A 27,433-nucleotide genomic window follows, 5' to 3' on the forward strand; every position below is an offset into this window, starting at 1 on the left:
AAAGTATTGCGATTAATATATTTTTTTGTGTAATTATTTAGGGTCTTGGTGGCCAGGAAACAAATGAGCAGCATCTGGCTACAAATATGTGTTGGTTGGTAAATAAAGCTGCTTTTGTGTATGACAAGGCAGGTTAGAGCCAGGTGGAAAATCCAAGATACAGGAAAATAATGGCAGAGTCTGGGAGATACCAGCAGCCACCCAAGGAGCAGCATGATAGAGCACTGGTAAGCCACGGGGCACATGGCAATGCATAAATTAATATATATGGGTTAATTTAAGATGTAAGAGCTAGAAAGTAATAAGCCTGAGCCATTGGTAAAATATTTATTTATTTTTTAATTATCAATTGAATTTATTACAAGTTACTAAGCTCCAAGGCACATTACAGTGTTCTGTTAACTACAGAAATGTATAAAGGACAAACATAGCAAGTTCTCCATGTCTAGCTTTTCGCTCTACGGTTCAAAAGTATACGTGCATCAATAAAGCCAAAACAAAACAACACGTGAAGATCCAACACATTCAGGTCAGGAGAAACAAACTGAAACATTTTCCCCCTCACAAACTTGCAACAAAAAACACCCATCCCCTCCCAACACCCCCCTTACTATTTTGCAAACAAAACAGGAAAACAAAACAGAACAGAACAAAATTAAGTGAAGACTTCAACACTTGGGGCTGTTTAGAGAGAAGCTTTCACCATTTTGTAGCATCAATTTTTTTTCTTTTTTCTTTTCTTTTCTTTCTTTCTTTCTTTTTTTTTTTTTTTAGGCAGCAACACTGGCCTTGGCAAAACAAAAACAAAAAAAATCTTTTTCTTTTGTGTGTTTTTCCTTTCAGAGTGCATAACATTTACAAAAATACACACTGGCAGCAGTTGTTCCTAAGGGCTATTAACGCTGTACCTAGGCAAACATTCTGCCACCAAATAAATGCTAACGAATACGATGCAAATGATCCAATCAATATTATACTGCTTAACACAACCAGCTTATCCTTCAAATGAAGAAGTTATATACCTGTTTCAAAATATAGAAACATAGGACGAAAATAATGTCTACACATAAGACTAACTTTTTGCAGTTATATTCACAATTCTACATCTTGGTGGGAAGGGAAATGGAGGCAGGTGGGGGGAGGGCCCTCCAGATTGAAGAGGAGGTGATCTAGGGCCAAAGGGGTCGCTGCCCTGCGGTTCAAGGGTCTCTCTCTTTTTTCACTTTAACATCCCCAGCTAAGATAGTTGCAATTTCGCCCTGCATGAAGGCCCAAGGTACATTAGACCCGACTAGGGGGCATTTCTCTCCGCTGGGGCAATACACCTCACCTGTAGCCCCCTGGGCTTTGATACTCTCTCTAGAACAAGGGAAACAAAATTTGTGGCTAGGGACAGACGGGCACTGAACGAAATGAGTGTCCTCCAAACATTCGTGGCAAATGGTACAGCAGAGGGGTCCGCTGTTGGCCATAGGGGAATCCGGAATGTTTTGGGGGTGCACTTGGTCCATGCCTGGGTGGGCGCTAGGCGGCAGGGGCGCCACCTGTAAATTCAGGTCCCCATTGCGTGATGCCAGGGGACGCTGCCCTGGCACGGAGGCGGGCGACACCGGGCTGCTGCTATTTCGCCTAGCGGATGCAGTGGTAGAGTGCACTGAACTACAGTCCTTGGGCGAATGCGCTGTGCCCAGAGTGTCTGCCACTGACATGAGCGCGGCTATGGGGGACGGACCGTTCTGGGGGGCTGACTCTGGCGGGGTGGTCCGATTGGAATGAGGTCCCAGAGGTGGAGGGGGTGGGGGTGGTCCCCCTGCTGCGTGCCCTGGCGTCGCAAAGGCCCCGCGGACATAGTGAGCTTCAGCGCCTCGCTCTGGTTTGCCATCCACTGCTGCCTCTGCTGCTCCTCGCCGAGCTTCAGTGCACCTTCAGCTGAGTCCGGAGGCTCCGGGGATGCCTTCCTTTTGCGCAAGCTGAAGGCTGCACCCCGACCCGTGGGCGCCGCTGGTGGCAAGGCTCCAGTTCCTGGAGGTGCACTGGGGGCGCGGCTGAGACTCACCAGCGCAGTGGGTAACATGGGACAGCTGGCCTCTAGATAGGGCTGGGGCAGCATGTCCGCGCCGGGCACGCCCTCCTTGAAGAAGCGCACAGCCTCAGGCAGCAGGTCCCCAAGTAGGCGCCAGTCGCCTGAACCAAGCTTCTTCTCGTACTCCAGGTATTTGAAGCCAGAGGACAGACCACGGCCAAAGTGTTTCATGAGATCCTGGTACATCTGTTTGGCCACCCCGGACGCGCTGGAGTACACGTTGCCGGAGCCCGTGGGATAATCAATGAACAGCTTTAGCTCGTAGTCCATGCCGGGCTTGGAGACAGCGTCGAAGGCAAAGACACGACCCAGCAACGAGTGGTCCTTCTTGAAGCGCACCTCGTAGGGCGTGCAGCCAGCCAGCGTGAGCAGTGTGTCACGGACCATCTTGGGCTTGCTGGCCCACTCCTCCGCACGGTTGCGCAGGCTCTCGCTCAGCTCGGCCAAGGCCTCAGCGTTGCGCTGCTTCTCCTTCAGCTCACGTTTCTGGTCCGTACTCGATACCGAACCAGGCCTCTTGCCACCAGCACCCACGTCCACCTCTGCCAAAGGTCAAAGACGGCGCGGAGGATACAGTGGCCGACACGCCCGGGGCAGCCCCGAGACAGGCGGCGCTGGAGTCGGGGGCCCTCTGCTGCCCCCCAAGCCGTGGGGCGGAGGCAGCACCGCAGCGCTGGCCGGGCCATCAAGCAGCGTCTGCGGCAATGGTAAAACATTTATAATTAATATTAAGTCTCAGAGTGGTTATTTTAAAAGCAGCTGTAGGATCTGGCAGAACAAATAACCTTCCAGTTAAAATGGCACACCAACATGAAGCTCTCAAATTTTCACAGGGCCTAAAAAAGTTTAAATTAAAAAAAGGGTTTTAGAACACACGAGTGGAGCAAAAAACAGCTTCCTAACTGTATCTCCCATGTGAGCTGCGATACAGAGATTCTAAAGCATATGGACTTGAGCATAGCATGACAAATTCCCACCTTGGTACACAGAAGTGTCTTCAAACCAAACAACATTCTATATAGTGAATTTAACTTTTGCTCACACAGACAAAGAAGGCTAAAGGAGACACAGTAAAAAGAGGTCCATACAGAAAAGCCTCTGAACAGGTTCCAATGTATTTCACAATGTGTGTAATCTTAGGAAAGAAAGAAAATGGGTATAGACAGTTAAAGAAAGTAATAAATAGTTTTAAAAATAAAATAAGGTCTTTAAAGAAAAAGTAAAAGTAATATAAAAGAAAAAAGTCACATAAAGATTGAAAAATACACAGGGAGTCTGGATCCTATATGTTATTGTGTTGATTTTGAATTTTTTGATGGCTGATGGACAAGAGATAGCTGCTGGGAGACACAGGATTGAAAGAGAGACTGAAAAAAAAATACCAAACTAAATATTTTAAAAATGCTTTTTCTTTAAGGCATTAAAATTAAAAAAGTAAAAAAATATATTTGTAAAATGGAACTTAAAAGACACATTGCTTGTAGAAGCAGTTTTACTTTTGTTTCCATAGGAAAGAAGAGGCTACAGATTAATTCTACATTAAGATGGACCAGCTTTGATCAAGGAAGACCTCCTGAACCTTGACAGAGATAGCTATCAACAGAGATTATAGGTGGTCTTCCCAGGACTTGGCCTTTTTCTCATATTTTCCCAGGGATCCTTGCTGTGGGACAATGTTCTGTTCCCTGTCACTTGTATTTTAAATAAATGCTGATTGACCAGTAGCCAGGCAGGAAGTATAGGTGGGACAACCAGGCAGGAAGTAGAGACATGGCAAGGAGAACAGGAGAATTCTGGGAAGTGGAAAGATTCAGTCTGCAGTTGTCATCCAGACACAGAGCAAGCAAGATATGACTTCCTCACTGAAAAAGGTACCAAAGCCACATGGCTAACACAGGCAAGAATTATGGGCTAATATAAGTTATAAGGAGCCTGAGATAATAGGCCAATCAGCTAATTATTAATGTAGACCTCTGTGTATTTCTTTGGGACTAAATGGCTGTGGGACCTGGCAGGACAGAAATCTCAGTCAACAAATGGTGTGCCAATGTGTGGCTGACTAAATCCACTTAAAAACCCAAGAGAGCTTGGGAAATAATTCTAGAAAAAAAGTACAGAGGTAAGCATGGCTTCTTGGTAGCATTTTCTCAGGTGGGCTCTGTTAGCTAGAGGCAAGCACTCTCATTTAAGAGAGGGTTCCTGACTCAGCTTTAGCTACAAAACCTTGCAACTCTTTTAAGAGGCCCTTCCATGAAACACTTAAATGGTGTTGATGAAAAGCTGACTGCATGCTTTTTGGTGGTGGCAGGGACCTTGAAACATCATAGAGTTGTGGCAATAAACATGGCTCCAGCCAGTACCTCTGCCATGAGGCTAGAATTTCAGAAAGCTTAAAAAATGGGCTGGATGCAGCCCTCAAAGCCACAGCCTTAATCCTAGCCATATCGCTTAGCAAATTAAAGACTTGTATGGTAAATGGTTTACAGTGTGTTAAATATATATGTATAAGTTTGGGAGAGAAAAGAAAAAGGATAAAGCCCTTAAAATAGAAAAGGAAGAAAGAGAGTAGTTGGGTGTGGTGGCACACACCTTTAATCCCAACACTTGGAAGGCAGAGGCAGGTGGATCTCTATGAGTTCAAGGACAGCCTGCTCTACAGAGTGAGTGGTGCCAGGACAGCCAAAGATACACAGAGAAACCTAGCCTTAAAAAGCCAAAAATTTTAAATAAAAATTTAAAAAAATAGAGTTTAAAATAAAGCCACGTAAAGATGGAAAATATACAGAGAGTCTGGATACTGTATGTTATTGTGTTGTGTTTAAATTGTTTGATGGCTGAGGAAGGAGCAAAAGCTGATAAAAGACATTTGATTATAAATGCTGCTAGATTAATCCAGAGTCAGAGAGTATTCAGTTTCCGAGAATAGCAGGTTTGAATAGCGGAGGTGAGCGCACTGTCCATACGGGATGGAGCTGTGACCTCCGCAACTGCGCTGTGCAGGCACTGCCTTCTGCAGAACTGATCCCTGGCTTGGGAGACGCTCCCCCCACTTCTTTCTCTTTTTCCCCTTCCTCCTTCCCACCCTCCTCTCCTCTTTCATCCTTTCCACCTACCCCTCTCCTCTCCCTCTTCCTCTTCTCCTCCCTCCTCTTTCTCTTCCTTTCCATTCTCTACCTCCCTCCTGCTACCATTTGCTGTATTTACCTCCCATCATCCCAGCCTCCACAGTCTCCTTTATCACAACACTCAGGCCACTTAAGCTGCTGTTGGAAGCTCTACCAAGGATGCCCAGTGGCAGGTGGGTTTGTGACAGGGATAGCAACCCCTCAAATGTCATCTTGGGTGTGGGGAGGGGTGCATGGCTGTATCTCTCTCTGGGTGTCTAAGCAGGAAGGCCTGATGGTCACCTCATGGCAGGAGGCGCAGTGTCCTCTGCAGAGCAGGCTGTCGGGTGGACGATGGATCCTTTGTGTGACTCATGCCAGCCTCCTCTGTTCTTTTTGCAGTCCTAGTACACCAGGGGTGGCTCCTTCACAGAGGCTCGCCCCATCTTGTTCCTGAGGGAAGCATTTGTTGGGTTCTTCAGTTCCTTCTCTAGGCTACTGTGGCTTGTGAATAACAATGTAGGCACGTGTGTGTTTGTGTGTGTGTGTGTGTGCACATGGATGCGTGTGTGTACAAATGTTTCTTCTGTGTGGGGTTAAGGCTGGCACCTTCTACTCTGCTGTTTTGGTGAGCTGCAAACAGTCTTCTGCAGGCTGAGGGAGTAGCACCAGCATGCCAAGCAGTAGGAATGCGTGGTCATCCGCGGCTCTTCCCAACGATCCTTGGCTCCCTCCCTGCAATGATGAGTTCATTACTGGTCTATTAGGGCCATCCTTGGTCTGAACTAAGGACAATTCCCTCTAGAGATGACGGGCTTTTACCTTTGCCAGTGGCTGATGGAAGCACACTGGGATCCCTCAGACCACAGGCAGGCTTGCCATCATTGCTGGATGAATTCTGAGCTCAGTGCCCTTTCCTTGTAATTTAAAATAGACCCAGAGCTCTGGAACATGGCCATCATCTGTCCTGTGAGTGCCTGCTGCTCAGCCTTCAGCTCTTGGCATGGCCATATCTAGTACAGGCACTCTGTGCAGGGTACAATTCTGCAGTGTGGTCAGTAGCTATGCTGAGCTGTCCCCCTCCTTGAGAACAATGTTCAGGGCTTGGTAAGTCATCCGTTAAGTTTAGAAAGTTTCTTTCTACTCTCATTTCATTTAAAAATTCTCCAATTGCCATTTTAACTGATCTTCTCCATCATTACCTTAATGCAGACATCTATTTTTTCCAACAGAAATTATCATTTTTGTTTGTTTGTTTTTCCCAGGAACTTCTTCCCAACCTCCTGGGGTGCTTACTGAAATGGCTATCTTCATTTTTATAACACAAATACCTTGCTTTATGATTATATCCAACTTGACAATGCAAAACAGATAAAATTAATTTTATGCATATAAGAGAAAATAAAATCCATCGTGGTACCCTATATAGACACACCCAAACCCTCAATGATCAGGGGCTGAAATTCTAGAAAATCCCGAGATGAGTCCACTGAGCCGCTCGAAGGTAAATGCAGTGGGAGACACATTCTTGTTTTCTCAGAATGAGAACTAGTTGATGAGAGTGTGGAATTTAAAAAAAAAAATTTGCACCAGTGTCTTGTTTGCATGTATGTCTGCCCACCAGGTGAGTGCAGGGCCCACAGAGGCCAGAGAGTGTCAGATCCCCGGGACCTGGAGTTACAAGTGGTTGAGTCATCATGTGGGTACTGGGACTCGAACCTGGGACCTTTGGAAGAGCGGCCTGCACTCGTAACAGCTGAGCCATCTCTCTGGCTCCAATAGTGTGGATTTTTGAAGTGCATATTTGAATACACATTTTTCCATTTAAAGAAAACGGAAGCAGTTTGTCTTGCTCCGCGATTGACCTGAGGAAGTTTACTGTTAGGGATGTGTTGACATCATAGCTCAGTCGGGGGAGCTTCCAAGGTTTTCTTTGTCTGGAATACTTCGACTAACAAATATCTGTAGGGCCAGAGAGATGGTTAAGAGCCCTTCCTGCCCTTGGAGAGGACCCTGGCTTGAAGCCCAACACCACAGATGTTCACAGGTATCTGTTAGGTCCAGCTCAGAGAATCTGGCTCCCTCTACTGGCCACAGTGGGCACTGCATCACAGGACATCTTTACATCCACACAGGCAAAACACCCATATACACAAGCAAAGGAAAACAAAAGAAATATAAATCTTATTTGAGTGTGAGCTAGGGATAGTTTGTAAAAAGCCCTGGCTCAAACCCTTTTACAGGGCTTTGCCGTCCTTCAGGGCATTTTAAACATTAGAAGTAATTTGAAGCTTCTGTAATCCCCAGACTTGAGTAATTCAGAACGATTTTCTCTTCAGAGACAAGAAAAGCTGGGGAATAGAAATCTACTTCAAGGTGTCGGTAGACTTAAAACAGGCAGTGAGGAAACACGGACCTGGAATTTTGGACCGCTCAGAAGCATGCTGGGCGCCTTTTCCAGAGAATACGGATGCCCGGGGCGGGCCCTGTGGTGGGCCTCTGAGGCTCAGTGATGTTGTCTATATCTTTTACAGTCTGTTTCTAAGAATAGTTTAATCTTGCTCTAGATTTTGATTTTTGGGCAGCTAGACACACATCTCTTTCACTTTTCCTGCGTATGTACCTATGTGCGCATGTGCGAGTGTAGGTCATCGGTAAACGTCGGTATCTCAGCTCTTCGTCTTGTTTTTGAGACACGGTCTCTCACGGAACCTAACCTTGGGCTTGCTGTATCAGCTAGACTGGCTGGCCAGTGAGTCCCAGGCATCCTCCTGTCTCCATATCTACAGTGCTGGGGTTCCCAGTATATGCCTGTCTCCATATCTACAGTGCTGGGGTTCCCAGTATATGCTGCCATGCCCAGCTTTTACACGGGTATTGGGGTTCCACACTCAGGTCCTTGAACAGTAAACACTTTACGCACCCCTTCTGTGCCCCCCCCAGGGTTCCTTAGTGATACACATTAAATGATGTTTTCCCAAGCGTAAGTTGAAGCCCCAACCTCCAGCATGGCAGAATAGGACTATCTGAGGTTTTTATAGAAGTCAACCAGCTAACACTAGACCGTAAGAACCAGCTAACACCAGGCCATGAAGAACCAGCTAACACTAGACCGTAAGAACCAGCTAACACTAGACCGTAAGAACCAGCTAACACCAGGCCATGAAGAACCAGCTAACACCAGGCCATGAAGAACCAGCTAACAGTAGACCATGAAGATGTGCTCAATCTTATGTGACCAGAGTCCTTCTTTATGAAGTGGGAAAATTTGGGCACCTAGACGGACAGAAGCCAGCTGCCAGGGTGACCCTGAGTGAGGCCTGCTGGGAAGGGACAGACAGGCTGAGGGTGTGAAGCAGGACTATGTGCCTGGCTGCTGCCTCCAGTTCAGCTTCTGGCTCCAGAGCTCTGACAGCGTGAACCCCTCTGGTTAGCCTCTAACTTGGGGTTCTTTTCTTTCCTATTGCATGCAGAGAGAACAGCTCTACCCAGAAAGCAAGTGTGGGTGGGGCTAAAGAGTCTCTTTTTATTTTACATTTTTATTTATTTTTTTGAGACTGAGCTTCCTCTCTCTATAGTCATGGCTGTCTTGGATCTCCCTTTGGAATCAGGCTGGCCTTAAGCTCACAGGGTTTCTCCTGCGTGGGATTAAAGGAGTGCACCACTACACCCAGCTAGAGGGCCTGTCACGTGTGGAGTGAACTCCAGGCATAGAGGACGGCATGCAGGGACACAGTGCACAACAGACAGGGCTGCTGAGAAGCTTGGCTCCCACAAATGTGTCTTTGACAGGGCTGTGGACTCGGATTGTTCATCCAGGAGGCGGAACAGGGAATCATTTCTTTACTGGTCAATGCCCAAGTCAGGTTTAAGGTTCAGCCGAGGGTATCGGTTCCCTTGCGTATCAAGAGAATGGTATGAACCCTGGGCCTTTTGCTATTCTTTTGCAATGGGAAAACCTGGGCTAGGAGGCAAGTCGGGTCCAGCGCAGGCCTGAGGTGACATGAGGTGGGTTACACTGGAGTGGTCAGGTGATACCCAACTAGGGCAGTTGTGACAGATGAGAGACACTGCTTAGGACCAAATGCTGTGTTTCTCCGAAGTTCATTCCCTGAAGCCTTAACCTATCACGGAAGGTAATTAGGTTTGGATGAAGTTGAGTGCATGGAGCCCCATCCTATGATTAGTGCCCTTCTAGAAAGAGGCAGAGACTCAAGTCCCCTCTCTCCGTGTCATGGAAGGGAGCAACAAGAAGCCAGCCATTTCCAGAAAAGGAGCAAGCTGGCCCTATGATTTGGGGCTTTTCAGCGGTCAGGAGGGCGAGGAATTAGTCTCAACGTCAGCACAGAGCGAGTATCCTGAGGTGCACCGGCAAAGGACCAAGTCCTGGTGCTGGTTTACAGGTGCGGGGTTCAGCGCCACCTCTTTCTTCCCATTGTTTTCAGATCTCTGCCTAAATCCTCAGTCTTGTTTGTTATCTCTATACACAGAGAATGCATGTTTATTTGATATTAATAGATGATAATTTCAATATCCAAGTGCCTGTAGGACTGCTTCTCTTATGTCCATTTCTCTACATATTTTGTCTTCAGATGGTTACTGTCTGACAACCAGGGTGTTTAGTGTAGAAACACTTCAAGACGTGGGAGGACATCTTCCCCTAGCTGTGAGCCACACTTACCCTGCAGGCCACCAGGGGTCGCCCGAGCGCCATTGCTGGAGTCTTGCTGTAAACAAGTAAACAAGAGGTTTCAAAGGTGAATTTTCTTTCCCTTTTAACCAAACCCATGGACAAGCTTCTGCAGCATGCCTACGCCAATATTCTGCGTCCCCACCAAGCTGCACCCTCTTGCCCTTATGTACAGAGCTGGTTTTAAACAGGAATAAAGTCAGAGGCATAAAAAATATCATTCAAGATTATGTAAAGATACTTTCAGAAACACAAAAATAGAGTTTGGTTTAAGAAGAAGCACACTAAAAAATATCAAATGTCATTGTTCAGGCAAAGGGGTGAACTTGAATGAAGGCAAGAGATGCAGGAAGGAGAAAGAGTGCCGACCATGACGACGGTAGTTGTGTGCAGAGGCTGCGTGAAAGTTTACATCAACAACAATGTCTTGGGTTAAGAATACGGAGAGAGCGATGGGGGTTTGGGGTGATCTTCGTGATGAAACGTTTGCTGCCTAAACACAAGGGTCTGAGTTTGGGTACCAAGCACCTGCTTAGAGCTCCGAGGGCTTGCCTGAGGCCGGGGAAGGAGCCTTCTTCAGGTGAGTGCTCTCAGTGCTCAGCCAGGGCTGGGAATAGAGCCGGTCCCTCTAGCTGTACTGGAACCTCTCAGAGTTTCAGCCAGATCGTGGTGTAGGGTAAGAGACCCAACCAGAGCAAACCATCCTGGCTCTGAAACCAGAGCCAGTGAAAGAAACACACCCTGGTTCTGAGAACTGAGCTAGTGAAAAACATACTTTAACCCTGAACCCAGTACCAAAGAAACATGCCCTGACTCTGAAACCAGTACCAAAGAAACACACTTTGTCCGGAGAGTCAGAGTCAGTGAAAGAAAGACACCCTAGAGTCAAAAACCTTAGAACGGCCGGTGAAAGAAACACAGTTTGACTCTGAAATCAGCCATCTCTGCCCCTGACCAACTAACCAATCCCTAAACAGGGAAAAACTAACCAATCCCTCTTCTCCCTGGGAATACTCCACCCCTAAGGAACCCTATATAAGCCCTGCTTTTCAGTTTCTAGCAAGGTTTAGGTGAGGACCTTCTTTTGCCGGAGCAGTTGGCTGCTATGCTTATGGTGACCCATGCTATTGCCTGACTCCCGACTGCCAGTGCGCTCTGCTACCTGAGCTGTTACACTCCTTTCTTCCAACTGCCAGGATCCCGTTCCTTCTGAGCTGTGCCGCTTCCACGTGGGAGGAGCAGGCCTGGTCTCTATAGTGTGTGTGTGTGTGTGTGTGTGTGTGTGTGTGTGTGTGTGTGTGTGTGTGTTGATTATTTTATGTTGAGCACTGCTGCAGTTTTAAGGAAGACTCAAAAGAAGACCATAGTATTTTTGTTTATGTATTTATTTATTGGTTGTTTTGAGTCAGATATTTGTTTGTGTGGCCTCGGCTGTCCTGGAACTAACTCTGTAGATCAGTCTGGCCTCAAACTCAAGAGATCGGCCTGCCTCTGTCTCCTGAGTGCTGGGACTAAAGGCATGAGCCACCACTGCCTGGCTATTTTATTTTAATTTTAATGGATGTGTATCTATGTCTGTGCAAGTGAAGGCAGTGCCGGCAGAGGCCAGCAGAGGGCGTCAGATCCGCTGGTGTTGGACTTACAGGCAGTTGTGAGGTGTTTGACATGGGTACTGGGAACTAAACTCAGGTTCTACCGAAGAGCAACAAGTGCTCTTACCCGCTGATTCATCTCTCCAGTCCTGATCATAATATTCCTGAGGACCTTGACGGAACCTTTGAGAAATCATTTCGGGTGATAGGAATTACAGAGTACCCAGTGCCCAACAAGGTAGAAGCCAGAAAGCTTGTCATCTAAGCAAGAGTTCCCATTCATAGAAGCAGCAGAGAGATAAACATGACCTGTCATGAAGAGGAATATCAATGGACTGAAAGCAACCCGGAACTGATGAGAGGCTAGAAGTCATCTTTAGAACGGTGGAGAAAGGAGGGCTGTGACCCAGCAGGCAGTGCTGGGGTTCTGTCTCCCTACCTGCATGACAACTGCATTTTGGAGCCCTGGAGCCGGGGAAGGCTGCAGCTTCCAGAGGAAAGTGTAGGTGGCAAAGGAGAATTTCAGTTCTTTTTTTTTTTTCAGTTATGGCTCTGAGCGTAGTGGCGTGTCTCATGTGCTCCTACTGGCAGGCAGCTGTTCATATATGTCAAGAGTAGCTTGCCTGGGGCTTGCAGTAGGAGGCTGGACCCAAAACACCTCCCCAAAAATCGAGAGATGTTCTTGGAGTAAAATACTGCTCCTGGGTCCAGAGATGCTAAGAGGTGGTGGCCACTGTTCCGCATTTGCCTGCCATGTGGAAGTCTCTTTCCCTCCAGCTGAGGTGCCTGGCACAATCTTTTCTCCCCATGAATTTCCTTAACTTGTTTTTTTCTATAATATCCATATCTAATAATAATTCATGGTCAAAATTATATTTAAGCCACCTATTGAGTGAAGGATCCTAACAGTGCTTAAATATGTTTCTCATTTAAGGGTTTAGTGTGTGTGTAGTTTGGAATAGTGACAGGGGATGAGAGGCAGTGTAGGGGCCGCTTGCCTTTCCATTTCTGCTCATAGCCTGTCTTGCCTTCAACAGTTGGCAGGTGGCAGCGGGAGAGCAGAGCTTACGCCTGATAACTAAACAGCACTCTGGAAAGGTGCCTTGGTTTGTTTGATTTTAGGTTCTCAAACAGGATTTCATTGGACACAGGCTAGCCTCAGACTTGCAGTGATCCTCCTGCCTCGCTCTCCCTAATCCGGGATTATAGGCGTGTACCACCACACCCAGCCAGAAGGTTCTTTTTGATGTCATGGTTTTATTAATTTATAAAAGCGAAGCAGGGTATCAGGTAGACAGTAAATACATATTGTAGAAGGAGGCGAGCAGGCCTGCTTTTCGTCCTGCCTGGCTCCCATACGGCTAGCTTTACCCGAAATAACAACACACAAATTGTATTCATTTAAACACTGCCTGGCCCATTATATCTATCCTCTTCTTGGCTAACTCTCATATCTTGATTAACCCATTTTTAATAATCTGTATAGCACCATGAAGTGTTGTCTTACCGTGAAAGATTCAGCATGCGTCCATCTTGGGCTGGAGCTTTATTGCGTCTGACCTCACTTCCCTTCTTCCCAGCATCCTGTTCTGTTTACTCCACCTACCTAATTTTCTGTCCTATCAAAAGGCCAAGGCAGTTTCTTTATTATTCAATGAAATCAAAACAAAACAGAAGACCCTCCCACATCAACATATACAAGATGCAGAATATTTACAGAGCATAGAAGCCTCGAGCACCCACCGCATGATATGTCAGCAAACTGCTTATCAAAGGGTCAAGGGTTACGTTCATTATTCTTTTCTCTGCTCTCCAACCTTCATCCCAGGTCAGATTTTTAGTGGTTTGAGAGTCAACCAGTTCTGTCGTGACCTGAGAATGACTTGGGAGTCATTGATTGAAAGTTTAAGTCATTTGCCATGTACTGACACTGTGATTCTGAAAGTAGTTTTTAAAGAAATGACTCCGTGAACCACAATGGGAAATTATTTTGAAATGTTATTATGAATATCTGTAAAATGTTCATTATATATTATAACACACACACATATATATGAAGACAAACATTGAAAAGTAAACCTCCTATTTTTTGTTGTATTAAGAAAGGGTCTCATGTAGCCTCAACCTTGCTTTGTGGCTGAAAATGACCTTGAACTCCTGATCCCCTGCCGTTCACCTTCCGAGGCTCTGGGATTATGAGTGTATATCACCATACTTGGCCTACACAGTAAACTTTTACTTTTGAAGCAGTTTTAGATTTATACAATGATTGTGAAGATAGCACAGAGCACCTGAACACCTCACCTTCAATGCTTCCCATGACTCCCATCTTAGCACTGGTGGCAATGGACATGCTTGTAACATCATTCACAACGCCACCTTTATCACAATTAATCAGCCAATATCGTTCTCTTACTATTAACCAAAGCTCTGACTTCTGATTCCTTGGTTTTATTTAGGTTTCTTTTCTGCTTCATGATCCCATCAGGAGCAGGCATTATGTTCACCACCCCTCAGACTTCTGGAAGATGTTGCTTTTTTTTTTTTCATGACTTCGATAGTTTTGAAAATTGTTATTCAGGGGTTTTTTTTGTTTGTTTTTTTGTTTTTTTTGAGACAAGATCTTTCTATTTAGCCCCGACTGTCCTGGAACTCACTATATGTATAAGGTTGGCCTTGATTTCACAGAGATACATCTGTGTCTGTGTCCCGTGCTGGGATTAAAGATGTACACCACTATGTCTAGCTATTAAGTATTTTCTAGTTTCTCAATGAATCATTTTTAATTTTCAAAACTTTATATAAGTTTCAAACACATACAAAATTAGAGAATAGTATAATGAAACTTCATACACCCAGAACTCAACATTCATAACCATCATCAGTTCCCCAAGATTATTTTATCTAAAATGTCTTGCTCCCTACCCTTGAGGATTTAAAAACAAATAACAAATATATTCTAGTATTTTTTATTTCAGCATTTACCACTAATATAGTACGTATGTGCTGTTCATGACACATGAATTACCTGCTCATGTGTTAGGGCTGTAACTCAATTTGTAATGTCTTTGCCTAGCGTGTACAATGCCTTGCATTCAACCACCACCACCACCACAGGGCCATCAAGCCTGATGTCCTGAGTTAGATCCCCAGAACCCTCAGAATTGAAAAAGAGAACCTACTCTCTGAAATTCTTCTCTGACCTCCATACATGTGTCATGGCACATGTACAGACAGACAGACACTTACATGAGGAAGACTGAGAAAGAAGAGGGGATAATGTAGTAGTTGTAGTTTAAGGCTGTCTCTGGTTACATAGCTAGTTTGAGGCTAGTCTGGGATACATGAAATAGCTATTGCCGCATGTAAGAAGACACATGAGGTAGATACTTGCAACTTCAGCACTTGGGAGACTGAAGAAGGAGGACTACCATGAATTCTAGGCTACATAGTGAGACCCTGTCTGACAAACAACCGAAAAACACCTCAAACAAACAAATCAAAACAAAGCTGATGATGACTGTGTTATATTGAGTAGTCAGCCTGCATTCAAAATTTTGCAGTCTAGTTGGGCTCAAAGAAGTTCTATTAAAAGCTTTGACTCAATGGTAGGGCATTTGCCTTGCATGCATGACACCCTGGCTTCTGTTCCCAGCATTGCCGAAGTGTGGGTGTGTGTGTTGTGTGTGTGTGTGTGTAGTAGGGGAGTTCTGTTCAATTAGTATACTCAAAGCTATGACCTAAGCAAGGCTTATTTATTGAATTTAGCTGACTGGAGAAAGGAAACTTCTACATCCATTTCTAAGACCCAAAGTAGCAAAACTACTGTTACTCTTAAATTCAAGAGGAAGGGCTTCATGCCCTGTGGAACATAAGGGGCATCTTAGACTATTTACAATGTTGCTAGTCCAGCACCTACCTCAAGCTGCAAGAACTGTTGGGAGGAGTCACTAAGTGTTGGGAGCTGTTGGGTCTGCTCTTTTAGTGATGACAAAAGTGTGTCAGGGACAGCAATATTGTGGCAGAGGCAGTCATTTCGGTTGCCTGTGATATCAGTCACATTTTAGTACCAAATTGCTGAGAAATCACTCTAGGACTCTCTCATTGACTTTTTTTTTTGTGGTGATAAGGTGATCAATTAAAGAGATTAATACGTAGTACCTATCTCCTTAGGCCAATGACATCGGGACATGGAGACTGCATTGCCTACCTCCATTTCACAGTTTCCAGGGCTTGGTCGTTATACTGACCCTGCAGGCAGAGTTTCCTTTTCCATGTATTAACCTAACAGGGTACTACAAAACAAGCAAGTTGCTATTCTTCTATACTCTCTACTTCTCCCCTTCTCCCCCTTCCCAACTTCACCTCTCCTCCCCTCTCCTCCCCTCCCCTTCCTTTCCCTTCCCTTCCTTTTGACAAGTTGTAGCCCAGGCTGGCCTCAAATTTAAGATCCTACTGACTTAACTTGTTGTGTCAGTTACTTTTCTCTTTTCCCTAACCAAATACTTGACAGAAGCAACCCAAGAGAGAGAGGATTCACTTTGTTTCGTGGTTTGAAGGAAGAGTGTGCATTGTGGTGGGGAAGGTATGGGAAGAAGCAACTGTAGCCAAGAGCATGTGGCAACTGTTTACACCTCAGTGGAACAGAGATAGATACAGATGCAGAAGCAGGTCTGAGCTATAGACCTCAGCTGCCCCCTTCCTCCAGCCTGGCTCTCTTTCCTGAAGATTCCATAAATACACCGAACAGGTGTCTAACTACAAGAACCTGTCAGGCTGCTTCACATTCAAACCACAGTGTCTCTGAATCGGTAGGATTATAGGAGTATGCCACTACTCCTGACCTACAAATTCTTGAAGAGAGGATTGGGTCTGAGGTGGCTACACAGAGACCTGGTTTCTGATTATCCCCCCAAACAGGAGGGAGGTACCTATATACATATTTCCTTTACAACATTTTTATGATGGTGAAAAATAAGCAGCCTGAATGTGCAATAATGGTTAAATTAAAATATTATGTAATATAAACATAATATAATGAATTAAAATATTCATTAGAAATACCATGACTTGGAAAAGACAACAAAAACTCAATTCATACTTAAAGCATGCATGTTTTATATTAATTTTATAGTTGAATCCATGCTGTATTTAAATACATATATACATACACACATATGTATACACACATACATAGAAAACAGTAAAAAATGATAATGTGTTAAGATTATGGATGACTAATTTTTTTAATTTTCTAAATTTTTCTAGATCTTTCCTATATAAATTTACTTAATATCAGAAACATTTGCTTATGATTCTAAAGTTTTATGAAGCAAAGGATAACCAGCCTACAGTCCACAACCCCAGAGAACCTAGACAACAAAGAGGACCCTAAGAGAGACATACATGGATCCACTTAGGCAGGAGAAAAAGATAAGATCTCCTGAGTAAATTGGGGGTGTGGAGGAAGGGGAGAGGGGAAGATGTATAGCTCAATAAAAACAATAAAAAAGAAAACATTAAAAAACAATTCTAAAATCCTAGCATCACATTTTATTAGCAATCCATGCTGAAATGGTACATAGAAATTTTCATTTGCTAATGTTCAGCTGTTGGCAGATATAATAATTTTTTTTTTTTAGCTAAGCAAATGTCAATTGTCACTATAACACTTCTGAAGTTAATACAGAGCTACATGGTAACTGGCAGAGGTACTCCTGGGTAAGTGGAGAAGAACAGGAAAAGGTCCACCTTCCTAGGCAACGGTTTTTAAGGCACAGAACTAATGGGGAGGATGCCCTGAATAGGGAGGATGCCCTGAATGGGGAGGATGCAATCTGAGAAGGATATGCAAGGCAACTGAGCAGCAAAGGGAAGATTTAGGGGTACCTGGAGGTATCCCAGGTAAAGTAGGTTCCAGAGAAGAGTTTTTATTACATTCTGCTGAAAGCACTGGACAGTGGGTTACCTTCAGTGTTTGGGGAAGCAAGAAATAACAGATTAGAGAAGGCTGGATGCTTAGGTTTGGTTCTGAATGCAATGGAGAGAATCTGAGGATATCTGAGAATGACTCAAAATCAATGTGGACTCCGCGGTCTTCAGGAAGAGACTTGGGAGTGGAGAAGAAGGAGTTAAATTATGACGTCTCTGCAACATTAAGCCCATCATCAGCTAAACTGATCGAGACTAGCAAGTCTAGAACATATCTTACCTAAAAATTGATTTGACCACACTTTGTCCGAGATTCAGAGTACTCATTTTGATACAGGGTCTCACCACGTAGCCTTAGCAGGCCTGGAAGCAGGCTGACCTAAAACATCAGCTGGCCTCTGCCTCTCCAGTGTTGGAATTAAACGAGTATGCCACCACACCTGGCCCTGAGTTTTGTGTATTCCAGACAGAACTGGCATATAGTATTTAATACAGTTGTAGCAGATTCTTCCATTCAGAAAGAGGCAAAAAAAAAGTCTAAATAACAAATAAACAAATAAACTCACATGTAAAAGTATTTGACGTTTAGAAGGCCGGTTATCAAAAGCTGTATCCTGATTATTTGGAGTGATGGGTTAGTATAAGGTAAGACTTTAAATACCTCACTAGGAAATATAATTCTCTAAATGTAAACAGTCTTAACTGTCCTAGGCAACAGAACTGTCAAGACAAAACTACCAAACATCTAAAACTGTATGACAACAGACAAGATGACTGTGCTTCCTTAGCATGGGAGGAAATTATTAAAATCTCTCATCCTAGACAGTACTGCATCTATTTAGAATTGGGATTCAGGCATAAACCTTTCTGAATCGGGAGCCTAACCGAAAAAGACGAGCTTAACCGACCGGTTAGCTCACCATTTCTGTGGATTTGGCAGCTGCCAGAACATTTCGGAATTAATTTGCCAACGGAAAACCTTGTGTCACTAAGCTAAGCAGCTCCTTCATTTCAAATGCAAACCCCGGGAGTAACTGAGGAGGGGCTGGAAATGGGGATCTCCTTTTCAGGGCACATTTGCTCATGTGGAGTGGAGGGCACCACATGTACAGAATGGCGAGCATAATTAAGAACGACAAATATAACTTGAAATTGTTGAGACTTAAATGAAATCAGATGTGAGGTGAATGTTAACTAGTTTGAATTAATCTCTTTACAGGGTACCGATCTGAAAACATCTGAAACTTAGAAAAACTCCTTTGGCATTTTTATCTTTGTATAGAATGAATTTTGGTAATTTGTATCCGCTCTTACCCTCTCTTACCCCTTCCTCGTCCCAACAAGTCCCCTCCGATTTTCATCCTTAAGGAAAGGGGGGAAAAAAAACTAACATTTTTGTGTATCTAATATACGTCAGTAAGTAGATGGATATAATCGTTCGGTTTAATCCCTTCGCCTGCCGACCTCGGGCACTTTAGAGAACCGGGTCCTGGGGACCGAGCAGACGCCGTCTGTCGCGTGACTCGGCGCTCGCGTCCCGGGCCGTCGCCGCCGGGCACCCGTGCCAGCGCCCATGAGCCTCCTCCGCGCAGCCGCCGTCGCCGCCGGGCCCGCGCCGCACACTCCGATCCGGCTGCTCGCGAGGAACCTGGCCGCCATGGCGGAGCCGCTCAAGTCTGTGGATTACGAAGTGTTCGGGAGAGTGCAGGGTACAGCCTGACCCTGGGAGGCCGAGACGGGGCTGGGGGAGGGACAGGAGGGAGATGGCCGTCCATCTTAGGGCTGCCTCTTCCTTCCGAGGCACGGACTTCCGCTCGGCCATGACACAGCAGCCGCGCGTGGGAAGCGGGGGCATTGCGCGTGCGCGGGAGGGCTGCGGCAGGGAGGCGCCGGGGGCGGAGGGAGGTCACCCAGGGTATCCGAGGGGGCGGCCGCCACCCCACCGGAGAACGCTGGTGTGGGTCGGAAAAGGTTATCAGGTTTGGGTTTAGCAAGGATGCTTAATGATACTGGCTGGTTTACTTTGTCCGAGGTTGTAGACCTCCTCCAACTAACATTGATTGAACATATTTTATACTTACTTTTGCATTTGTGCAAAAATATATATTTTTGACTCGCTCATGCAATTTAAATGAAGTTTTCTAATTTTTGTTTCATTATAAGCTTAAATAGTTGCACAGAACATAATGTCTGACCTTGTAAAATTTTTATATTTGTAAATGGCAACGTTAAAACATTCTTTGAAATTTACTTAATGGGCTTGGCATGGTGGTTCATGCCTTCCTTAGGCAAAAGCAAGTTGATCTCTTTGGGTTCGAGACCAGCGTAATCTACACACAGAGAAAATTATCTAATGGGATATAAATACCGTAAAGATTTAATATACACTATTATTCATTTAAAGGAAGAAAGCTTTTTTGAGACTGAGAATATAGCTCATTTGGTAGAGCGCTTGCCTAACTGGGTACCTGCACCACACCGATGTGATGTGGTGGCATATGCCTGTAATCCAGCCAGCTCTTGTGAGGTGGCTGTAGATGGAGCTGGAGCCAGTGGAGGGTGCACGAGACCCTGTGTCCAAAATAAAAACAAAGCTCTTTTACAATGATAGAACTTTCTGCTTGCGTCTGATTTCCATTCTATGCCTTCATAACTTTATCCCATTATTTGGTATACAGGAGAGTTCCTTACTACTCCCTCCATCTTCACCCACCTCCCACCCCAAATGTGCTGTGCATGTGTGTAATAGAAATGGGATACAGGATCCTTTTATTAACTTCCAGTAGTAATAAGCTTTAATGCTAAGCATTCGATTGCAAAGGTGAGTTTGTATTGGAAATTTATTTCTAAGCAGGAGAGCTGGGAGGTTTTTTGTTTGTTTGTTTGTTTGTTTTTAAACGGAATCCTGTTTAAGGAGGAGGGAAATATCCTTTTATTTTGATATTTGATAGATATTTTCCATTTTGGGGTGGTGTATCCAGGGCAAGTTAAAATGAATGGGAGTGTTTTATTGTTTCTGAGAGTCACCATGAAAGGGGAGGTGGGGAAGGAAAATCACAGCAGGCCAGTCTGAGGTCAGGTTTAGGAAAGACTGCACGAGGAAGTGGAAAGCTTGAAAAGCGATTCCCTCGCAGTTCTTGGGTTTGTACCTTTAGGAAGGGCACCAGGAGTCATGGCTGTAGTGCCTACCCCAACCTCTCTGATCCCAGAAGCTGAGCAGTATTGGGTCTGGTTAGTACTTTTGATACTGTGATAATTTGACTACATTTGGAGTTAACTAAAATCCCAGAATGGGTTTTAGAAATCCCCGAGAGGCATTTTTGCTTTATTTGAAGTGGGAAGACCCACTTCTAATCTAGATCTTTGAGGTAGAAAGACCCACCTCTAATCTGGGCACACCTCTGGAAGCCTATATAAGGACAGAGAAGAAGGAAATTTGTTCTTTACTTGCCCTCCCCTTGCTAGCAAGTCCATTCCTTCACTGGCATTAGAACCCACTTCTTTAGGATTCTGGCTTATACTGGAGACCAGCAGAAACATCCAGCCTCAAGGACTTAAGCAACTACTGAGCAATAATAGCCAGCCATTGTTGGATTAGCAAGACCACAGGCTGTAAGTCTAATAATCCCCTTTCTCTATATATTCATTCTGTAAGCTATAGAGAACCCTGACTAATAAAGATTTTGGTACCAGAGGTGGTTCTAGAGCAACAAAAGTATAAGGATGGCTCTTTTAAGTATCTTGGATAGGCTCTCTAATTTACCAACACCTACAGTTACTGAAGCCTCTCCTGGGAGCTTGGAGAGCACTAGAAGCCCATGGTAGAAACTGTTTTACAAACTTAAAGAGATAAATGCCTTTGATTATCCTGATTCACTAATTGTGACTGGAAAAAGATTTGGTAACTCAGTATGTAAAACTTTCAAGTTTGTGGAAAAATAGGGAAAATGATGATGCTGATTAATTGTTCCCAGATCTCTGTATAAATTGACAACGGAAAGGAAGAGTTGTGTGATAAAATTAACCTATCTCCAGCATCTCAGAATAGGGTGATAGACAAGAATGAACTGGGTGATAAAATTGACTCAGATATAAAGTTTTCTAAGTGTGCACAGGAAGAGAATCTTCCCTCCAGCAGCCACAGAGCTCAAGTTTTGAAAAATCAAGCCAAGGTCCTCATTACAAGGTTGACTGAATTGCAGTGAAAATTACAAGTCCCAGCTTTGGAGGGTGTCTTTGGTTAAGGTAAGGGCATTCATTGGTAAAGAATAGGACCTTGCACCTTGGGATGGGAATGTGTGGGAGTACCCTATTGAAGCTGAGAACTTTGAACCCTCAGGATTTCAGGGGTTTATCTCACCAGAGGAAGTAGTTTCTACATACTCAGCAGAAGATGTACGTGAATCCCCCCCCCCCTTTACCTTTGTTTGAGGAAATTAATCCTTTGTTATCTGATAAAAAGCAAACCAACCAACAAAGAACAACAAATTTTCCTGAAGGAAATGCCAGGCAAGACAATTCTGGTGTCCCACAGGGCCCACCAATAGTTGTCTCTAGACTTACAACCAGACTTAAGAAAAAGAAGGTGGGAAGGTGGAAAGATGGTCCATGGGGACTACTAAAGAGCTTAATGAGTTTGCCATTTTATTCAAGCAGACACCTGGGACTATTTGTGGGAATAGATTTTTAAGGGTGTAGGATAATGTGGAATAAACGTAAAACTGGATCAGACTAAGTTTATTGATATGGGCCCACTAAGTGGAGATTCTAGGTTTAATATGGAAGCTCTCACAATTTAAAAAAGTGTCACACATGAGGTTGAATGGTTGGCTGAAACATTTGTGAAAAGCTGTCATACCAAAAAGGAATTGGAGATGCCTGATATCCCCTGTCTTAGTGTTGATGAAAGGATCCTCTTCCTCCTCCTCCTCTTCCTCCTCCTCCTCCTCCTTTTCCTTCTCCTCCTCCTCCTTCATTTTGGTGTGTGTGTGTTTTGAGACAGGGTTTCTCTGTGAAACAGTATTGGCTGTCCTGGAATTTTCTCTGTAGACCAGGCTGGCCTTGAACTTACAGAAGTCTGCCTGCCTTTGCCTTCTGAGTGCAACAACACTGCCCGACTTGATGAAGGAATTTTAAGGTTCAGAGAAATGGCGATGCTAGAATGGGTGCGCTGTGTAAAATCTAATCCTCCACAAGGAGAAGGCATAGAAGACACACCCTTCACTAATCCTATGAGACAAAATGTTGAGGGGGCGCCAGCACACTTGGAGGGCTTTGTTGTTGCCCCCTTTCTTGTGCCAAACCTTAGGTTTAGAGACACTGCTGCTTAATTGTAAGAATTCAATGCAATGGGTTCAGTTGGGGACCAGGCACCAGCAGCTGCGTGCCAGCACTGAGTTATCAAAGACAAGGTGATCTTGGTTATTGTAATGGGCAGCATAGACAAAGCAGTGTCCATAATTGTCCTGACCCATAATGGTCTTCCTAGGCAAAATGAATCTTATGGCATCATGACTCATAGACCTTTGGTACTGGACAATCAACCATAGTGTTTCCATACATGAAATAGATAAGAAACCTATTGAATTTTTGTTTGATCTATATATGTGGATGGAAAAAGTCACAAATGAATGAAAAAAAAAGGCTGCATTGGATTATGGCAAAGGCCATCAATTCCCAAACTTGAGCCAAATTGTGAATGAACAGCCAGGTTCCACCGAGGAAGGACCTGGAGAAAATATCTAAAGATTTCATGTTTAGCTTTTCTCCAGTCCTTTCCAGACGAATCTGCAGCCTTTTACCAGGGTAACTATATATTGGGGGGAAAGGAAATAGCCAGACTTTCTGGGGTCTATTGGATACTGGTTCTGAATTGGTGCTGATTCCAGGAGATCATAAGAAACGTGGCCCTGTAGTTAATGTAGAGGCTTATTGAGGCAGAGACTGATGTCCAACTCACAGTAGGTCCCAGTGGGTCCCCAAACTCATCCTGTGGTTATTTCCCTAGAAAGCATAATTGAGATAGATATAATTGGAACTTGGCAGAATTCTCACATTGGTTCTCCAATCAGTTGAGTGAGGGCTCTTATGGATGGAAAGGCCAAATGGAAGCCTTTAGAGTTGCTCTGCCAAGGACTCTAGTGAATCAAATCAGTATCACTTCCATGGAGGAACTGCAGAAATTGGTACCAACATCAAGGACTTGAAAGATGCAGGTGTGTGGGCTTTTATCACATCTTCCTCTAGCTTTCTTATTTGGCCTGTATGGAAGGACAGTAGAGAATGACAGTTGACTATTAAAAACTCCGTCATTAGTGGCTGTAATTGTAGTTGCTGTAACAGATATGGTGTCTTTATTTGGGCAGATTAACACATCTGGTACATAGTATAAAGCTATCAATCCAGCAAATGCCTTTTTCTTGATACCTGTCCAAAAGGACCACCAGAAGAAATTTACTTTCAGTTGACAAAGCCAGCAGTTTATACCTTTACAGTTTTATTTCAAGAATATTTTAACTATTCAGCCTTGTGCCATAACTTAGTTAGAAGAAATCTTTTTTTTTTTTTTTTTTTATTTTTCGAGACAGGGTTTCTCCGTAGCTTTTGGTTCCTGTCCTGGAACTAGCTCTTGTAGACCAGGCTGGCCTCGAACTCACAGAGATCCGCCTGCCTCTGCCTCCTGAGTGCTGGGATTAAAGGCATGCGCCACCACCGCCCGGCTTTAGAAGAAATCTTAATCCCCTGTTTCTTCTACAATATATACATGATTGGTGTCCTATATTGATGAAATTATGCTGATTGGACCAAGGAAATAGAAGGTAGCAATCTCTTTGGACTCATTGGTAACCCATATGTGCATCAGAGGATGGGAAATAAATCCAACCAAAATTCAAGGACCTTCTACCTCAGTGAAGTTCTTAGAAGTTCAGTAGTGTAGGGCATGCAGAGTTATTCCTTCTATGGTAATGGATAGTTAATGCATCTGGCCCCTCCCACCACCAAGAATGAATGTTTAGTGGGCCTGTTTCAGTTCTGGGGACAGCACATTCCTCACTTGGTGTGTTACTCTGGCCCATGTGCAGAGTTACTGGAAAACTGCTAGCTTTGTGTGGGGCCTGGAACAGAATGGCTCTTCAACAGGTCCAGGCTGTGTGCAGGCTGATCTACCATTGGGCCATATGATCCAGCAAACCCTGTGGTACTTGAGGTATCCGTGGAAGATAGGGATGCTGTTTGGCAGCTCCCTGTTGGTGAATCACAGAAGACACCTTTGGAATTTTGGAGCAAGGCTCTACCATCATTTGCAGACAACTATTCTCCTTTTGAAAGATGGATCTTAACTTGCTGGACAGTATCAAAGGTATATACCACTTCGATTTGATAATTATCTTCGGCTGTACATGTCTTACTTCATGATTATTTTATTTTTAAATGGTATGCATCTGCGTATGTCTGTTTATGAGTATGTGCATGTAGGTGCAAGTGACCTCAGAGGCCAGAGAGGCATTGGATCGCCTGGCGCAGGAGTTATAGGCATTTGTGAGATACTGGACACAACTGCTAGAACCCAATTCGTGTCTTTTAGAACAGTGCATGTGTGATCTTAACTACACATGTGCTATCTCTCCAGCCCAGGGAGTTAGTTTCTTGCCTCCCACCATGTGGGTCCCCGGATTGAACTCAGTAGTCAGACTTGGAGTAGTCCTTTTTCCAGGAGCCACCTTGCTGGTGCTTGTCTGATACTTTCGACATGAGGAGACCAGGTTAGGGATTTGACAGCAGAAGACCCAGAGGTCATGTGCCATTTCCATTGCATGTTGCAAGTGTCCCTGAGACGCATGATGATGATAACCTAAGATAGTGTTTGCTGGTTTGTCTACTGTAAAGTTACTTTGAATTTCTTCTCTTTTGACAGTTCCACATTCCATAGAGGCCGCATGGGTTTTGTTTGTTTTTCCTGTGAATTTCAGCTGCCGGCAGTGGGAGGTGAGGCTTTCCTGAGGCATAGGAGCTGGGAGTTGAGTCTTTGCTAGCACATTTGTAGCTGTGCCTCGGATTACAATGTTTCTATGGATGTTTTGTTACATTTCCTCCATAGAATGAAAGACTAAAGAATTGAAAAAGAGCCAGGTGATTTGGCACTAGCCTTTCGTCCCATCACTTTGGATGCAGAGGCAGGTGGAGTTCTATTAGTTTGAGGCCAACTTGGTCTTCAAAGCAAGTTCAAGGTCAGCTATAATTGGTAGATAGAGAAACACTTTCTTTAAAAAAACATAAAGGGGGGGATTGAAAATTGGTTAATGGTAGGAATGATTTGATACTTTTGGTTAACTGTATGAATAATAATTTGATACTTTATCAACTTTCTGCTGAACACTTAACACTCTTAGAAACAGGTCCTGGAATTCTTGGGTGGGACCTGGACTCAGCAAGGGACGTCAGTGGGAGCAGGCCTGTGTCTGCAACCTCTGCCAGAGTAGGCCAGAGATGGCGACTTCCAAGGGACAAGTGCAAGGGAGCAACTGCTGAGGGAAAAGGCTTAAGCCAGAGACCTCTGAAGGACCAGGCCCAAGGCAGGGACATCTACGGGACCAAGCCTGAGCTAGTGACCTCCAAAGGAGCAGGCCTAAGCCAGAGACCTCCACAGGAGCAGGTAGAAGGAAGTGACCACAGAGGGAGCAGGTCTGAGCCAGAAAGCTCTGTAGGACCAGGCACAAGTCAGGGACCTCCACTGGAGCAGGCCCAAGCCAGCAACCACCACCAGAGCAGGCCTGAGCCTGTGACCTCAGCAGGAGCAGCTCCAAACAACCAACCTCCATAGGAGCAGGCCCTAATGACCTCCAGGATTGCTGAGTGACACCTGGGAGCCCCAGGAACATCCAGATGACTGGAACCATGGCCCTGACTGCACCACGAGGAGCAACCATCTGAGCCTTAGATCCACTGACACCTGAATGATTGGTCACCAGAGACACAGCCCCAACTACACCAATCAGAGGAAAAGATGGGTAGACAGGTAAGAATCCGACACTACCAAAAACTAGTGGCTGTACAAGAGCAAGACTTGAACACCTCCCCCCAATTATAGGTGAAGCAGAAGAAAATGATCTAAAAAGTAACTTTAGGAGAATGTTTGAGGCCCTTAAAGAGGAAATGAAAAATTTCCTCAAAGAAATGGAGGAAAAGCCAAACAACAAATTAGAAGAAATCAACAAATCCCTTAAAGAAGACCAAAAAAAAAAAAAAAAAAAAAAAAAAAAGGAATCAACAGGTGAAAGAAACAATTCCAGACTTGAAAACTGAAATAGAGACAATAAAGAAAACACAAATCAAGGGAAATCTGGAAATGAAAAATACGAGAAAATCATCAGGAACTACAAATGCAATAAAAACAACAGAATATGAGAGATGGAAGAGAAAAATCTCAAGCACTGAAGATACAGTAGAGGAAACAGACTCATTAGTCAAATGAAACATTAAGTCTAACAAAAGCATGACAAAAAATACCTGGGAAATATGGGACACCATGAAAAGACCAAACCTAAGAATAATAGGGATAGAAGGAGGAGAAGTCCAACTCAAAAGCACAGAAAATACATTTAACAAAATCATTGAAGAAAACTTTTCCAACCTAAAGAAAGATATGCATATGAAGATACAAGAAGCTTACAGAATACCAAACAGACTGGATCAAGAAACAAAAAATTCCGCTTGCCACATAATAAGATACTAAACATAAAGAATAAAGAAACAATATTAAGAGCTGTAAAGGAAAAAGGCCAAGTAACTTATAAAGGCAGACCTATCAGAATTACACCTGACTTCTCAATGAAAACAATGAAAGCGAAAAGGTCCTGGTCAAGTGTTCTGCAGACACTAGAGACCATGGATGCCAGCCCAGACTACTATACCCAGCAAAACTTTCAATCACTATAGATGGACAAAACAAGATATTTTACTACAGAACGAGATTTAACCAATACCTAGCCACAAACACAGCCCTACACAAAGAACTAGAAGGAAAACTCCAACC

The 27,433-nt window shown here is 44.3% G+C and overlaps 2 protein-coding genes across 3 annotated transcripts in view; one reads left to right on the forward strand and one right to left on the reverse strand.

Moving 5' to 3' along the window:
- Positions 1–332: 332 nt before the first annotated feature.
- LOC142832411 (putative E3 ubiquitin-protein ligase IRF2BPL) lies at positions 333–18,975 on the reverse strand. The gene is given in 6 exon segments (XM_075942814.1): positions 333–1,837; positions 1,840–2,633; positions 2,635–2,692; positions 2,695–2,817; positions 9,869–9,914; positions 18,865–18,975. Coding segments are annotated over 6 exon segments (1,770 nt in total). The 3' UTR covers positions 333–1,199.
- Acyp2 (acylphosphatase 2) overlaps positions 18,901–27,433 on the forward strand; it is a 186,294-nt gene continuing 177,761 nt past the window's right edge. The window contains exon 1 of one of the 2 annotated variants that reach the window (XM_075942512.1): positions 18,901–19,109. In XM_075942512.1, coding sequence (XP_075798627.1) covers positions 18,974–19,109 — 136 coding nt within the window. In that variant the 5' untranslated portion in view covers positions 18,901–18,973. The remainder of the gene's footprint in view (positions 19,110–27,433) is intronic. The other variant, XM_075942511.1, reaches the window with a different exon arrangement.

Source organism: Microtus pennsylvanicus, chromosome 12, assembly GCF_037038515.1.
Source record: "Microtus pennsylvanicus isolate mMicPen1 chromosome 12, mMicPen1.hap1, whole genome shotgun sequence".
In the NCBI taxonomy this organism is placed as follows: domain Eukaryota; kingdom Metazoa; phylum Chordata; class Mammalia; order Rodentia; family Cricetidae; genus Microtus; species Microtus pennsylvanicus.